This window comes from Papio anubis, chromosome 12 (genome assembly GCF_008728515.1).
Source record: "Papio anubis isolate 15944 chromosome 12, Panubis1.0, whole genome shotgun sequence".
NCBI lineage: Eukaryota > Metazoa > Chordata > Mammalia > Primates > Cercopithecidae > Papio > Papio anubis.
In genome coordinates this window covers 118,226,269-118,242,825 of record NC_044987.1, presented here as the reverse complement: position 1 = coordinate 118,242,825, position 16,557 = coordinate 118,226,269, and the positions used below count along the sequence as shown (strand labels likewise).

The following is a 16,557-nucleotide window of genomic DNA, read 5'->3' as shown; positions in this document are numbered from 1 at the left end:
GCTCTGAACGGCAGGATCAGCCCTCCCCCGGCTCAGAACCCCCAACCCGTCCCTCCCCTGGGGAACAGGCAGAGGGGGAATCTGGGCAGCCTTGGAGGGGGCCCAGTCCCCCATGCCTGGGGGCAGCCCCTCATCCCCGGGAATGAGAGGATGGTCACAGACTCCCTCATCCCCCGGGAATGAGAGGATGGTCACAGACTCCCGCAACAGGCCACACAGGAAGGTGTCTGATGGGCGTGCTGTGCAATACACTGGGCCATGTTTCTTCTCTGTGTGTTGGGAGGCCCCCGGCTCCCCCTCAAGAGGGTTTAGGGTCTGCTGTCCTGGGAGCTGCCATCTCTGGCAGTGGCCAGAGCAACAACATATGTGTATCCCCAGCAGATCCACAGGAGGTGGCAACCCTGCCCTCCCGTCCCACCAGGAGCCTGGCCAGCAAGGGTCACCCAGCTGCTCAGCTCAAGCCACACCCCGCTTGGCCTCCCGACAGCTCCAGGCAGAGCCAGGATGGGGGAGCTCGCTCACCATCAGGTAGCCCCGGAACTGGCTGTAGATGATGGCCGTCAGCAGGTTCATCAGAAACAGGCTTCCTTCAAGAGGAGACAGCCATGGTCAGGGGGCCACCAGCACAGCAGCAAAACCAACGCCAGGGCGGCCAGCACAGGACAGCACAGTGCCGGGGGCGCCCCTATCAAATGGAAATGTGGCCTGGCCAGCGCAGTCACGGGTGGGAGGACGACGAGGTCAACGGTGATGACAGAACAGAAAGCGTGGGGTAGGGGCTCCCTAGGGTGAAGTCGTGGGGTGGGGAATCCCTGGGGTGAAGCTGTTGGTGGGGGATCCCTGGGGTGAAGCCGTGGGGTGGGGGCTCCCCAAGGTGAAGCCGTGGGGTGGGGAATCCCTGGGGTGAAGCTGTTGGCGGGGGATCCCTGGGGTGATCTCTGGAGTGAAACACACGGATATGAAGTTTCAGGTCATGGAGGGAGCGGAGTATGCCGGTCCCTGAGCTCTCGGGATCCTGTCACAGAATGCTGGCCACATTACCTGCACTCACCTATCACGGTGAAGACTATGAAGAAGATGGCGTAGGCCCGGTTCTTGGAATATGCAGGAATCATCACTGAAAGAAAAAAGAAATAACGCAAACTGACAACCTCAGCTCCTGATCCCACTCCCATCCTGACCCCACACTATTTGCCTCTGCAACAGAAAGGAGGTCTCCATGGTAGAAAGGAGGTCTCCACTGTAGAAAGGAGGTCTCCACTGTAGAAAGGAGGTCTCCACTGTAGAAAGGAGGTCTCCATTGCCGAGAGTGTTGGCTCACACCTGTAATCCCAGCACTTTGGGAAGCTGAAGCGGGTGGATCACTTGAGGTCAGGAATTCAAGACTAACCTGGCCAACATAGTGAAACTCCATCTCTACTAAAAAATGCAAAAAGGAGCCAGGCGTGGTGGCTCATGCCTGTAATCCCCGCTACTCAGGAGGCTGAGGCAGGAGAAACGCTTGAACCCAGGAGGTGGAGGTTGCAGTGAGCCGAGATCGCGCCACTGCACTCCAGTCTGGGTGACAGAGCGTGGCTCCGTCTGAAAGAAAGGAAAGGAAAAGGAAAAGGAAAGGAAAAGAGAAAAGAAAAGAAAAGAGGTTTCCTGGGAGGACTGAGAGGCCTTCCTGTCCGAATTCGATCTCTCGCCTCTGCTCGCACACCCTCCAGGACGGGGAACTCCCTACCTATCAAGGATGTCCCTCTGCGTGAAGAGCTCACAGCCTCCCTGCAGCCCTCCCCATAGACAGTCCTGCTCCCCCTGCGGTCACTTGCTAGGACTCAGAGGACACAAGAGACAGCACTCAGGGTCCGCAACATGAAAGGTACCAGCCAGGGTGGCTGGGCCACAGCCAAGCCCAGGACCGTGGCCTTCATCCTGGCCACACCTGCACCTGAGCAGCGGAGACTCCACCAGCATCACACAGGGTGAGCATCATGGCTGGTAAGACCCTTGGCCCTCACGTGCTGCTGCCCAGTGGCTCCCACAGCTGAACCTCAGCAGCAACAGGAGTGTGGGTGTGTGGAGCTCCAGCAGGACGGCACCGGGAGACCCCTCTGACCACTGACCTCCAGTAGGAGGGCACCAGGGGACCCTCTGACCACTGCCATCATCACCCTATGAAGAACACCAGCCACTTTCAGCTTCTCAGAGGAGTGAGACGACGAGGAGGAAGAGGAGACCAAGAGAAAAGGGAGGAGGGAGTAAGAAAGCAAAGGCATGAGACAGCAAAGGAAAGAAGGAAAGAGAAGGGAGAAGGGAGAGGGAGAAGAAAATCAAGACAAGGAAGAAGAGAAAGGAAAAGAAGGGGAGAAAGGAAAATGTCACCCTTTCTTCTCCACTTGTCGATAAAAAGGGCTCGGACACTCCCGCTGGGTGCTAAGGCTCAGCGACCCAAACCGGCTCCCCATGCTGGGCTCACCAACCCCCAGGGTCCCTCCCTGGCCCTGCACGCACCATCAGGGTTGTTGGCAGTGGTCAGCAGCACCAGGAGGGAAGTCAGAGACTCAGGCAGGTTCTGGAAGTAGGTCAGCCTCTCCCTGTCCTGCCCATCATCCTGCTGAGAGCAGAAGCGGCAGCTCCAGGGCGCCACTGGGTCCCCACCCCACAGGCTGAGCCCCAGGCCCCGGACCCAACGGGCTGGAACCATCCACCCACTGCCCAGCCTGCATCTCCCTGTGGCCTCCCAGCAGGCTGAGCTCATGGCCAGACAGCACCGAACTCAGGATCTCAGGGCGTAAGAGTGGGCACCCAGGGAGACCGCTCACCCGCACGGACATGGTGCCTGGAAGCAGGACGGCTCAGAACCACAGCAAAAAGCCCTCGGCCAGCCTAGTGACCTCCCTCAGGCCACCTCACCTGCTCGCGGCCGATTCTGCCATATACTGTGCGGGCAGTGAGGCTACAGGGCAGGGGCGGGCAGGGGCAGGAGGGGCAGGAGGGGCCCAGGCTGCCACGGTGGGACAGGTTGGACCCTCCGTGAAGCCTACTCTAGAGGCTGTGTATCAGGGCCCATGGCCACCCAGGGGACCCAGAGGCACCGTGCTCGTGGCAGTGGTGAATCACAGCCATTGGCAAGGGGGCATCCACACGAGAGTCCCTATCCTCTCTCCCTCCTGAGAGGGGTCCCAGCCACAAAACACAGCTGGCACCTGCAGGGTTTCTGCTCAGAAAGCAACTCCACTCGAGACTCTGGGCCCGGGGCTCTCACTGGGGCCAGGCTCGTGGGCACCCTCTGCCGATCAAGCCTCCAGACCCCCAGCTGGAAGATGCCCAGCTGGAAGATGGGTGGTTCCTGCAAACCAGACTGGTTGTGTGAACTGGATGGGCCGGTGGCACAGCGGGACTTGGCACACAAAGCACACAAAGCAAACTCTTAGGGATCGTTTCAAAGCCACGAGCCCAGCTGCAGGCGAAGGGGAGACCTCGCAAGCAGGCCCTGGCACGGAGGCGCCTGTGACGGCCACTGTCTCTCACACAGGCCACCCTTCCGGCCTCAGAGCCACATCAATAGCACCGAGGCCTGCAAGGTCTCACCTATAAAATGGCCCTGTCCCCTCATCTGCCCAGTCAGGGGCTCCCAAGGACACATGAACTAACTGATGGTGAAGACGCCACAGTCTGTTAAGGGGAGGGGGCACAGGGGCCACTGAGAGGAAGTTAGAAGGCAGGGAGCACTGTCAGGCACAGAGCCATGGGTAGGGACAGGCTCCCCTGCTGGGGAGAGCAAGGCGGGCCCCTCCTGGGCCTCAGCCCAAGCCAGAGTGGAGGAGCAGAGCGAGGCCTTTGAAGCCTGGAGGGCAGGCTGGCCTCCAGCGGTCACCGGGGACAGCAGGACTGGAGCGCTGGGCTCAGGCCTCCTGGGCCTCCCCACTCCCACTCCCACCCAGTCAAACCACCACATTCCCGAACGTAAAGCAACCCACCGAGCGCCCACTGAGCAAGGTTCCGGGCCAGGCTTCGAGTCAGCTGAGGAAGGTTGTGGCACCCACACCACCCAACGGATGCTGAGGTCCACAGAGCCGACAGAACGCCCCTGCCCTGGCCCTTCTCCCACCCCACACTGCGCCTCCCAGCAGGCCTCACGCTCCTCCTCTGCAGTTCAACCCCTGCTCGGGCAGACCCTAGGCGTGACCTCCCGTACCTACAGCCCAGCCCAAGCCACAGCTCTGCGAGGGACACAGAGGAGCCCTGGGCTCCCGCCCAACCTGCCACAACCAGCAACGATGGACCCGAGCCAGCCCACAGCCCCGACCTGAGAAACGTCTGTAAAATGGGACAGCACCATCACGGCTGCTGGGAGACCACACACCCCAGCACCAACCCTGGTTCTTGGAAATCAGTCCAGGTTGGAGCTTCACAACGAGCAAAGCCAGCAGAGGACAAGCAGGCTGGCTCTGGACCGTGCTCACAAAGGTAGCTAAAGCAAGGCAGCCGCTGCACCCCGCCAGCAGGAGCCGGCGATGCCAGCAAGGCCATCCGGAAGCACAGCCTGGCTACTGCCCCAGGCCAGGCTGGCAGGGCACGATGGCCAGAGAAGGAAGGCAGGGACAGGCCGGCCACCATCCCATGTTCCTCTCAAGTCCTGCCTCGGACAGGGATCCAGACTCCTGCCAAGACCACGACAAGCGCTCTGACCCCTCACACAAGGCACACCTTGCTCCCCAAGGGCCGCTCCATGGGGCAGAACCCCACGCCTAGAGGAGGAGCCGGCCCTTCCCGGTGCCTCAGGATGGGATGCTCGGCTTTCCCAGGCGGAGGATCACACCCCAGCCTCAAGGCTGAGGCTCTTGCCACGTCCAGCACCCACAATGATGACATCCACCTTGTATGGGCTCTGGGAAACAGCGCCACTGCAGCAGTCACTGGACAGTCACAAAGAGGAGGGCCTGAGATTCCGTCAGCCGGTTCCATCTCCACAGCCCAGCTGCCCCCGAATCACAGCCATTGGCAAGGGGGCATCCACACCAGAGTCCCTATCCTCTCTCCCTCCTGACAGGCACACAAACACATACACACAGAGACACGCATGCACGAGACAACACGCACACAGCACAGACGTACAGACACCACGCACGCACACAGGCATACAGACACCATGCATGCACACAACCACGCACGCACACAGACACCATGCACACATGCAGACACTACACAGCAAACAGACATACAGACACCACGCATGCACAGACACCACACCACACACCACATAAGACACCACACACACACACAGACATACAGACAAGCCACGCACACACACAGACACCACACACGCACACAGACAACAGACTCACACACAGACATACAGACACCACGCACACACAGGGGCTCACTCACTGCTTCCGCCCTGGGTGAGAACCCAGGCTTCAGCCTTCCCCTTCTGGACAACACACAGCAAACCCCAACGCGGCCACAAACGAACAGCAGCACAGGCTGAGCACTGTCCACTCCCACGACAAAGCCGCAGCGATGCAGTGTGGCCCCAGCCCCAAGGAGGATGGTGCCCTCGGCCAGGACGGGAGAATAAACTCGTAACACTGCAGCGGGGTAGGGAGACAGGCAGACGCCTCCACAAAGCAACGAGCTGCCGCGCCCCGGGCAGCCACAGAGGAGGATATGGTGGGAGAGACTAGTGGCAGGAGAGGGCGTGGGAGGTGAGGGCCCTCCCAATAGGCCAGCGCAGCCTGGGGGGCTGCAGTCAGAGAGGGTGCAGGGCAAGCCTGGTTGTCAGGAAGGATGAACGGGACTGGAGGAGAAACCAGAGGAACCACCCTCAGTGAAGGGCCTGGCGGGGAGGGCCGGGGAGGGGTGGGGAGACAGAGACAGGGAGGAAGGTAGGAGGGGAGGAGGACAGGGGATAGGGAGGGAGGGAGGGAAGTGGGAAGGAGGGTAAGGGAACTGAGTCAGGATGGGAGGGAGCAGGGGAGGGTTGGAGACGGGCAGCCAGGACAGACAACAAGTGGCCCTAAGCCCAGGAGACCCCAGGACAGACAGGTATCCGGGCAGTGGGGTAGTGGAGCACTGTGGCCACCCGAAGGCAGGCCCCTGGACCCCTGATGGGCCACTGCTAACTCCTGGACAGAGTTTGCACATGGGTTAAGCCAGGGCAGCAGACACCGGCCCAGCCCCCTCTGTTAGTCACAGCACAGGGCAGCCCCATACCCAGACCCTGTTGGAACCACTGAGAAGGTAGGGTGCCCTACCTTCCCGCCGGCGAACAGCAGCATCCCGAACATGGTGAACAGGCACAGGTGGATGGCCAGCAGCAGCCCGACGCTGGGGGAGAGCGTAGCACTCAGCCTGAGCCAGGCGGGTGGGCAGGCAGGACCCAGGGACACCTGACCTGCCTGCAGGGCTCGGTGACAGGAGCGCCCAGGAGTCTGCAGCAGCTGGGTCCCCCTCTCCCCGAGGGCCTTGCCTCATGCTCAGCTCATGGGGCCCAGAGGAAAGGCCTGGTCCTGCCCTGGCAGGGTCCCTTCTTTGACAGTGACCAATGAAACCCAGGGGGCCCAGCTGAGACAGCATCCAAGGGCCCAGGGCTCTCAGAGGGGGCCACTTCCACCCACCTGAGCTGGATGGTGAGGGGTCAGCACCTGAGCCACTAGGGACTCACGCAGCATTGCCACTGGCAAGAGCAGAGGGTGACAGGGGATCGGGACCGGGGTGAGCTGAGGTGGATGGAGGCTGGGCTGGGGCACAGGGAGAGCGCCCCACGCTTCTAGTGGCAACAAGAGCCACGAGGGCTTCCAAGCAGGGGTGCCGTCAGGAGCAGCTCGGCTTTACGAAGTCTAGGCTGGCAACGTGCAGACACCATGAGTGGGAGGGGACAGCAGAGGGGAGAGGCAAGGCGCAGCCCCAGTGGGGACAGAGGGGACAAGAGGAGACCCATCGGAGAGAGTGCCCAGGGGACTCACAGCCTTTGAGCTGGGGCCACAGTGTCTGCAGCCCCGGGCCTAGGTCGAAGGCTGCTGGGAGGCCTCTGGGGAACTGTTGGAACCACTGAGACCCCAAACGTCCCCCCAGCATCCTCCCCACACCGTCACCAGCCAGCCAGGGATGCGGAGCAGGCAGTCCAAGGTGAGACTCCTATGGGCCCCGCCTGCAACCACATGGCCTGGGGCAGAGAGAGCCGCTTCCCAGCCCTACGAGCCTGGGGCACGAAGAGCCCACCTGGCCATTTCCGGCAGCGACCAGTGGATGCACTTCAAGGTCTTCTTCATCATAGAGGAGTTCTGCAGCAGGAAGAAGGGGCGGAGGAGCCGGCGGACGCGCAGAGGCTGGAAGAGATCCGGGCAGCTGAGCACCACGTGCAGTGCTTAGTTCCACCCCCGCCAACCATCCCAGGTGGGCACACAGGTCAGAGACCCCGGTGCCCTGGGGGCCACTCTACAGTCACTGAGCCTGGAGTGGAGGGCCTGGCTCCAGAGCTGGCCTTGAGACCTGCTCCGGGCCGCATGATCCGCAGTCCTTCCCCGTCGCAGGCCTCCCCCTTGCCCATCTCCCAACTCCTGGGTGCTGCACACACAGGCTCCCCAGTCCTAACACCTGTCCCCATCCCTGTCCAAGGTCATCCTCCCCTCTGCCCACCCAGGACACAGTTGGAAGGGTGGCGGCCCCATGCCTGCCTTGGGACCCTCCTGCCTTGCCCAGCACACCTGGCCTCTCAGGGTACCATCCCCACCTCCTCACCCCTCACCCCTCAACCCGCCTCCCCTCGTGCCCCTGCCTCCAAGCCTTCCCCTCCCAGACACAGACCCTGCCCCCAGGAGCCCCACCTCCACACCCCCACACTCACACAGCGCCCTCCAGCCTCACTGCTCCCACACCCAACCCTCACACGGTGTGAACGTGCGTCCCCTCCAAATCTCATGTTGAATCTGACTTCCCGTGTTGGAGGCGGGATCTAGCGGGAAGGGTCTAGGTCATGGGGTGGATCTCTCGTGAACAGCCTGGCACCCTCCCTGCGGTAATGACTTCAGGTGAGGGTTCGCGAGAGATCTGGTTGTTAAAAGGAGTCTGCAGGCTTCTCTCGCCATGTGACACACCCGCTCCCCGTCTCCTTCTGCCACGAGTGGACGCTGCCTGCGGCCTCACCAGAAGCAGACACCAGCACCATGCTTCCATGCAGCCTACAGAGCCGTGAGCCAAATAAACCCCTTCTCTATTAATACCCAGCCTCAGGTCTTGCTTTATGGCCATGCAAAACAGACTCACACACACTCACAGCCACACACACACACTCTCACAGGTATTCCCATCTTCACTGCCTTCCTCCTGGGAGGACAGAAGCGCCCACCCACAGTCCTGTCAACCCACCCCAGCCTTCTCAGTGTTGGTTCAATCACCACCTCCTGCTCCAACCACCACACACCAGTTTCTCATAGCTTCCATCATGCCACGTTTCCCTACCCTCCCCTCTATTCACCCACCTCCCCTGCTCCTGTCCCAGCCCATCCTCCCCTCCTGGCCACTGGGACCCACCTGGGGGTCCCCATGATAACCTTCCCATCCTGCCTGGCGCCCTCGGCACCAGACACAGCTACCTCGGTGCTCCCGGCTGCCCTGTGGGCCCCCTGCACTGCCCGATCCGCCTGTGCTGCGCACCCTGCCCCCACCTCCTCTCTCTGCCTCACACCTGGATTCAGTCCCATGAGTATCCCGTTTACACTTTGGCGCCTGTCAATCTCAAATCCACGCTCTCAGCTGCAGTCTCGCCTCCTCATCAGTGCCTTGTTTTAGAAACGCACGGCTGTCAGCTCCTTGCACAAAACCAAACGCTCCGACAGCTGCCCACGGCTCTGCCCATGGCCTCCAGGGTCCACAGAGCAGTCCCGGCCAGTCAGTCCAGCCCCTTCCCAGGCCGCAGAGGCCACGGTCCTCCAGCCGCCAGTCTCTGCCCAGCTGGCCGGCTCAGCCCCCCTGCCAACCTGCAGAACACTACCTCTGCCAGGGCTGCCGGGCTCCTCTCCGGCACGGCACCCACCACCCTTGGGAATCACTCTCTGCGTCTGGCACTTCTGTGCACTGGCAGTCTCTCTGTCGCTCCAGAAGGGGGTCTCAGAGGACAAGAGACCTGCCTGTTCTGTTCACCACAGTCCACCCAGCAGCAGCACAGCAGGCCCTCCGGAACGTCTGCAAGTGACTGATCCCCAGCACTCACTCCAAGTGAATCATCACCCTCAAAAGGGACCCCAAGGCCTGGCGCAAGACTGAGAAGGCCAAGGGAACAGCGGTGAACAGAGAACGGCTCAGGGCTCTGGCTCCTGCCCTGTGCGCCCAGCTCACCCGGAACCCACTTGTTGCCCACTGGTTGGAAACTCCGGTTTTAGGGCCTGATAACAAAGGCTTCTCTCAGCCCCTCTACAGGCCAGGAAGACACTGAAGGTGCTGCTGGCTCCCCTCCCCTGCCCAGGAACTTGCACCCTTACCTGTAGTCAGACACAGACCACGGCACAGCTTCCCCAGACGCAAGAGCCCAACCCTGAGGGCCTTCCCTTGACAGCTGGGGCCGTGAGGCCTCTATGAGGATGGGAAGGTACATCCAGGTGACCAGCCTTCAAGGACAACCAACCACAATGCCAGTCAAGCCCCTGGGACCCTCAGACCCAAGGCTTTGAAGACAAACCACGTCCAAACAGCCCTGGCAAAGACAAAGTGAATGAGCAAAACCCAACAGTGACCGGCAGCCCAGGGGTTATCCAGCTCCCCCGGCCACAAGGCTGGGGGCACCCGGTCCTCCCTGCAAGCCGCCCAGTGCCTGTGCGAGTTCTGTATGACGGGACAGCTGGCCACAGAGGAAAACCTCAGGCCTGGTTTGCAGACGTGCTGAGTGACGGCCGGTCCAGCCAGAAACATACACACGCGCATTTCAGCCTCCATCAAGAAAGCGCCACACAGACGCGGCGGAAGGCAAAGCTCTGCAGTGGGCGGTCCCCTGCGTGGACTGGAAAGGGGACATTCCCAGGTGGAGGATAGGGGCGTGGAAAGAGAAGGGTGGAAGACTGGGAAGGAGGTCTGGGAGGAAGCACGTGGACTGGCTGCTCTGAACAAGCTGCTCTGAACAAGCTGCTCTGCACGGCACGTGGCGTGAGGAGCCGAGGCCCCACATGAACGCCCACCAAGGGCACCGCGGCCAGGAGCCTCTCTGGCCAGGATGAGGCGTCCTGTGGATGCAACTGGGCCTCTTCCCTCAGCCACCCTGCTCCTAACTCCCTCCACTACACACAAATCGGCCATCACAACAGACACGGAGGCTATGCCTGGTGCCAATAGCACAGCCGCTCAGCCAGAGGCAGAGCCCGGCACCGGCCCAAGACAGCCCCCGGCAACAAAGGGGCCCTTGCCCATAACCGGCACTCATCTGTCCTCCCGGGACAGACAGGCGTGCAGGTTATGAATCTGCCTGCCCTGCCCCCAACGTCTCTGCCAGCACCATCCCAAAACTTGCGGAATGAACTCAGTGGGGCACTATGTCCCACTCACAGCCCTACAAATACCGCTTCCAGTGGTAGAGCGGGGGCAGCCCTGGCACGGCCCCACAGTAGCTGGCTGTGGGAAGGGTCCCAGAGCCTTAGGAAGACTCAGCAACGCTGTCGGCTTAGGGTCACAGGGCACAGCACAGGCTCTGAACTGGAGGCAACTGGGCGGGGCTGTCTCTCCCCAGCTAGGACCCACTGGGACCCAGGCAAGGGCAACGGGAGTGAACATGGTGAAGAGGCACAGGGGGATGGCCAGCTTTCCACCTCCCACCTCGCCCATTCTGGGTCCCCGGTCTGGAAATATCCCCTCCCAAGGTGGGGATGCTTCCACCAGGATACACGCTGGTGCCAGTGGTCTGGACCATAGCTTGTTCATGAGAAGAGGGCTGCTGTGCAGCGGGCTGAGCGGGCAGGCTGGCCGCTACCACTGAGAACAGCAGGGAGGGCTGGGTGGGGTCCTCTGGGGCACCTCTTACTCCTATGCCCCATAGGAAAAGTGAGCAAAGAACTCCAGCCTTCCAAAGGCAGGACCACCAAGGACTCAGGCCCCTCCGGGAGGAAGGTCCAGTCCCTGTGCCAGGTGAAAAACCAGGGCCAGCTGGGGAGCTGGCGGAAGTGAAGGGAGCACAGAGCAGGTGGCAGAAGAGATCCAGGAAGGGCCCACGGCCAGGTACAAAAACAGGCCTTTATTTCTTTTCTTCCTTGCTTGTAACATAGACCTGTGTCCCTTTTTCCTGTCTCCTTCCCCATCCTAATTTCATATAAGGATTCTTGGTGTGGCTTACAATTTAGCCTGTAAGTTACAAAACACGATACAGCTGCCACGACCGTAACTCAGAAATGGCGGTGGGAGGGCCATCCCCGCTCCCCTTGCTGGGGCAGTCACGGGAGAGGCTCTTCCTGTGCAGGGAGGAGGCTTCGGGACGCTGCCGGGTCAGGGAGACAGGAAGGAGGCGGCCACGGAGGCCCCACAGCAGCACAGCGGGGCTGCCCTCCAGCCACCCTTCCGCTCTGCCGGGCTGTGGCCGCGACACCGCCCATTCCAGCTCTCTACAGCGGCTACTCCCCACCAGGTCCTGCCAGCAGGGCCCTGGGGCAGGCGGACAGGAGACGCACTCACTAGGCTGCACCCAGAGCTTCCCAGCCTCCCCATCGGCACTGCTGGGACCAACCTCATTGAGCTTCTGGGAGGCACCAGCGCCCGCCGGGTAGCGCCCCCTCCCAGAGGGCAGAGGGCAAGGTCCCAGCTCTATGGGCCCCTCCCCTGGGCCTCCAGGTGCTAACAACCCCCATCTCTCCCCTGTGTGCCCTGCCCAGGGGTGGGGCTGCTCCGGCGGTTCTGGTTCCACTGGGCTGCTTTCACTGTTGGTTTCTCGGCGCCTATTTAAGGCCCTCTGTTCCTTCTCTCCACAGGGCACCTGCGGGGCTCTGCTTCCCGACAAGACCCAGTGGATCCTGCTGACTCCGCACCCACCTCTTCCCGCTCTGTTCTCCCAAAGCCCAGGGGGGGCTTCCGGGTGCTCTGAGGGGAAACCGAGACGCTGCAGTGGAAAGAGCTGAGCGTGGCCGGGTGAGGGGCTTTCTCACTGTCAGGCCTCACAGAGCTTGGGGCTTGTGACTATGGGGCATGGTGAGGCTCTGGTGTGGCGCTCTCGTCGGGCGCTGGGCGGACGAGGCCCTCAGCTAGAAAGTGGAGAGCTGGGAGGCCAGAGTCCTGGATCTCACTCCCAGGTCCGCCCTCACCAACAGCGTGAGCCAGGAGGAACCCTGCGCCTGTCCAGCCCTCCGGGGCTTCATCTGCAAGACGGGAACAAGGCTCCCCAGCCAACAAGTGAAGAAGTGCCACGGGAGGTGGGCAGTGCTGGGCGGGTGGGCAGGATGGCTGGTGGGCTCAGGGCTCCATCCCAACATCCCTGTGGGCCTTGCACCCACACCACCCCCAGAGCTCTCCGCCTGTCTCAGGGCCGCCTCGCCACCTACCTCATGACACACGAGACTCAGGGACACGGTCCAGTCCACCAGAGACACCACCAGCACCACGAGGTAGCCCAGCAACCAAAGGTTCTTCTGGAAATGGGCCCACCCAAACAGGTAACCCTGCAAGAGAGACGGGCGGGTGAGCAGCAAGCAGCCCCACACACTGGCCCTGCAGCCAGAGAATGACGGTGCGCAGGGCAGGGACCGGACGACCAGAGCAGGGTGTGCCCCCACAACAGTGTGGTCCCCACGGGATGCTGAGCAGCGGTCAGGAGGCCCGAGCTCCCACCCAAGCCTGCTAGGGACTCACTGTGCAGCCTCAAGCAGCACCGAAGCTCTCTAACCTGGTCCTCATCAGTAACAGGAGGCTCCTGCCTGTTCTGCCTATGCAACCAACCACCTTGTGCAGGCTGAGAAGGCACGGAATGCATTCTGGAAAAGGCTAGAAGAGTACCGGCTCAGTGGGCAGGTCTCCGCCGCTACAGCAAGGCAGTTTGGGAAGTGAGGTCTGGTCTGTTCTTCCCTTACCTAACTGCCATTTCCCACCATCGAGAAAGTCCCCAGAGGGCGGTGGCTCACGCCTGTAATCCCAGCACTTTGGGATGCCAAGGCAGGCAGATCACTCAAGGTCAGGAGTTTGAGACCAGCCTGGACAACATGGTGAAACCCTGCCTCCACCAAAAATAGAAAAATCAGCCAGGCATGGTGGCAGGCACCTGTAATCCCAGCTACTTGGGAGGCTGAGGCAGGAGAATCACTTGAATCCAGGAGGCAAAGGTTGCAGTGAGCTGAGATCATGCCACAGCACCCTAGCCTGGGCGACAGACCGAGACTCTGTCTCAAAAATAAATAAATAAAAGACGGCCGGGCGCAGTGGCTCACGCCTGTAATCCCAGCACTTTGGGAGGCCGAGGCAGGCAGATCATGAGGTCAGGAGATCGAGACCATCCTGGCTAACACAGTGAAACCCCGTCTCTACTAAAAATACAAAAAATAAGCCAGGCGTGGTGGCACGCGCCTGTAGTCCCAACGGCTGGGGAGGCTGAGGCAGGAGAATCGCCTGAACCCAGGAGGGGGGAGGTTGAAGTGAGCCAAGACCATGCCACTGCACTCCAGCCTGAGCGAGTGCTGTCTCAAAAAACAGAGCGAGACTCTGTCTCAAAAAATAAATAAAATAAAATAAAAGACAGCCGCCAGAGGTCACAGCTTGCTGATGTACCCTCTCTCACCTCTGACACATCTCAAACACACCAACCATTCAAAAACCGCTATTAACAACCTTTTGCCAGTTTCAGTTCCAGTTGAAAAACCCCCAGACCTGCTAACCACATGAGGAGCTAAAAACGAAGAAATGAGAAACTGCCCAGGGCCTGCAATCACACACCCCAGCATCCAGCCACAACCCTTGGTCAGCACACAGCCCGCCCTGCCCACAAGGGACTACAAGGCAGCGCCGGGCAGAGGCCCCACGCGACCGGGAGGCCACGTGAGCCCAAGCCCAAGGAGTGGCAGGGCGGGCGCTGAGGAAGGCTGCAGCCAGGGCCTGATCTAACACCATGGGCAGGGATGTGGGGGCTCCTGAGACCGCAGCATTGGAATCACTGTTTGACAAAAATAGAACACGTAGCCTGCACCTCCCTGGAAAGTCACCAAGGCTCTGACGAGGCTCAGAAGCTTAGGTGAGCACCAAAGCCCCACCTCCAGCTTCTAGGAGGACGTGCGTCACAGGCAGAATCCAGAGTCAAACGTGCAGCAGCTGCTGTGTGCACAAGAAACCCCTTTCTGCCCCACGCCCGCCTCCTCTCCTCTTCTGTTTGGGGTGGCACGGTGAGCCTTGAGGAGGGACCGCCTGGGCCTCACTTATTCACTTGGGACCTCTCCTCACAGCAGCACTACAGACCCTGGACCGTTCTCAGAGGCCCTGCCAGCCTGCGCCACCCACGACGGCACACTGGCCTCAGTTTGCATGGTGGAGAGGGAGGAAAGCTGACGGCACACCGGGTTTGCGTGGTGGGGAGGGAGGAGAGCTGACGGCACACCGGGTTTGCATGGTGGAGAGGGAGGGCAGCTGACACAGCCTCTGCCTCAGGCGCTTGCTTGTCCAAGAAAGTGTGCCTTCCTCACAGGGTCAAAGTACAAAGTCTGGGGAAAAGGCAGCTCGCTCCAGAGAATCAGCAATAAACCAGGACAGCAGCGGCCAGGCGCTGGGAGGCCAGGGCAGCACGTAGAGGGCCTGGCACCCGCCTCACCTTCACAGAGAGGTCGGCCGCAAAGACCAGCAGGCAGAGCACCTCGACACTCTCGGTCAGGCCGCAGGGCGGCTCCCAGGGGGCAGCGCGATAGCGCACGTCCGCCGTGCTGGTGAGCGAGGATGGGGTCTCGATAAAAGCCAAAAACAGGATCAAGAAGATGGTGAAGCTCAAAGTCCTGGAAAGGGAACAGAAACATGAAAACGCAGGAGTCAGCAGCCCTCGGGGCCCAGAGGCTGATCAGGAGCTTCCCCGGTCCGAAGCGCGGGAGCTGGCGCTGCCTGAGCATGGACACTCGTGACTGGGGAGATCACGAACCTGCTCAAAGCTCCATTGCCGAGGGCTAACCCCAGCATTCCAGAAAGGAACCCTTGTTGTCGAAGGAGCCTTCCATCACAGGCCGTCTCCTTTCCAGAGAGGACGATGGTAACCACCCTATCTATGTAACAGGGAGCCTGCCTGGACCCTGAGACCAGGTGATCCCCAGGTAGGGGCCAGCCTCCCCCGCCACGCAAGCCGGCAGGAACCGTGAGTTCCACATGGGTGCGTTCTCACCGTTGGCATACGTTCGAGTAATACCGTCGGTAAAGCCACATCGAGCTGGCATCCACCCGGTGATTGATGGAGCGGTACTGGAAGCAAAAAGTCACATGAGGCATGACAGGGGTGCATGCAGGGTGGGCCGTGGCCCGAGCCCCGCACCACACATGAGACAGGCCCAAGTCTCAGGCTGTGGATCACAGGGGACGCTTCAGCGTGTGGACATGGCCGGCCCCGACCCAGCAGGCCCACACCATCACAAACCATGAGGTTTGCCCAACACACAAGACCTCACAGGCCACACACCCAGGGCGGGTGTGTGTGTGAGCAAACGCTCAGGGAACACTTGCTGAGGGCACGGCCATGCCTGTGTCTGCCTGTGAGGCTCTCTCTTCTCTGTGCAAGGCTGACCCTCCCATGTCCCGTGCAGCCGTGCCATCCTCCAAGACACCCCCACCCACCCAGGACCTAGAATGGGGTGGTCCCCAACAGGCCTCAGAACACAGTGCATCAAAGCAGCAAATGTGTCCAGGATGCAGAAAACAAGTTCTCTGGGGACTGACGGAGAGCCGTGCCCAGAGGCTCCGCCCTCGGTTCTCTTAAGCTACAGTCCAGCAACAGAGGTCTTGACCCCTGGAGGGGCGAGCCAGTTGGAGGGTGGCCACCCCTCAGGTCAGGCCACAGGGAGCAGGTGCCACCAACCTGAATAGCATCTTCGATGAAGACTACAGCCTGATCAATGCAGAGGTCCCACCTGGCCGCGGCACCTGCAGGCAGAGGGGGACATCAGGTGACCGAGCAGGATGACATGGCCTCACCCTCCAGGACACCCGGGATCGAGGAAAGATGCCAGCTGCGGTTCCTCCCAAGGCCATGTGTAAAGAGATGACTCCACCCGGCAGTGGGGCTGCAAGTGCCTGCCCGGGGCAGGGACCAAACCAGGTAAGTGCCTCGGCATCACGTGCGCAGGGCAGGCCCAGGGCACGGCGGCTCTGCCTGCAGCACACACACCCAGCAAGCCCGTGAGAAGCAGCGCGTCCTGCAGGGCCCCGGCGCCAGACTCGGGGTTCAGAGCCCGGCTCCTCCACATGCTAGCAGGAAGGCTGTGGCTGGCTCCTCCTCTGCTAAGAGGGGCTATTCACAGCCACCCACTCGGCTCCCCAGAGGGTACTGGGAGGTGCAACGCAGGAGGGCCAGAGCCCCCTGCCACACTCCCCAACCACGCTCGGTACACGGGGCTGCTGTCAGCCCTCTTCTGCTTGGCCCGACCCTGG

At 61.3% G+C, this 16,557-nt stretch overlaps 1 protein-coding gene across 13 annotated transcripts in view; it reads right to left on the bottom strand.

The window, feature by feature from the left end:
• TPCN2 (two pore segment channel 2) overlaps window positions 1–16,557 on the bottom strand; it is a 47,913-nt gene that overhangs the window by 15,179 nt on the left and 16,177 nt on the right. For 10 of the 13 annotated variants that reach the window (XM_021925434.2, XM_021925438.2, XM_021925440.2 and 7 more), the window contains exons 2-10: window positions 15,986–16,050; window positions 15,299–15,375; window positions 14,744–14,921; window positions 12,498–12,614; window positions 7,210–7,316; window positions 6,243–6,315; window positions 2,497–2,599; window positions 1,052–1,117; window positions 523–587 (exon numbers count right to left, since the gene is read on the bottom strand). In XM_021925434.2, coding sequence (XP_021781126.1) covers window positions 523–587; window positions 1,052–1,117; window positions 2,497–2,599; window positions 6,243–6,315; window positions 7,210–7,316; window positions 12,498–12,614; window positions 14,744–14,921; window positions 15,299–15,375; window positions 15,986–16,050 — 851 coding nt within the window. Of the gene's footprint in view, window positions 1–522; window positions 588–1,051; window positions 1,118–2,496; window positions 2,600–6,242; window positions 6,316–7,209; window positions 7,317–12,497; window positions 12,615–14,743; window positions 14,922–15,061; window positions 15,151–15,298; window positions 15,376–15,985; window positions 16,051–16,557 lie in introns of all 13 variants that reach the window. The other 3 variants (XM_021925435.2, XM_021925444.2, XM_021925441.2) reach the window with 2 other exon arrangements.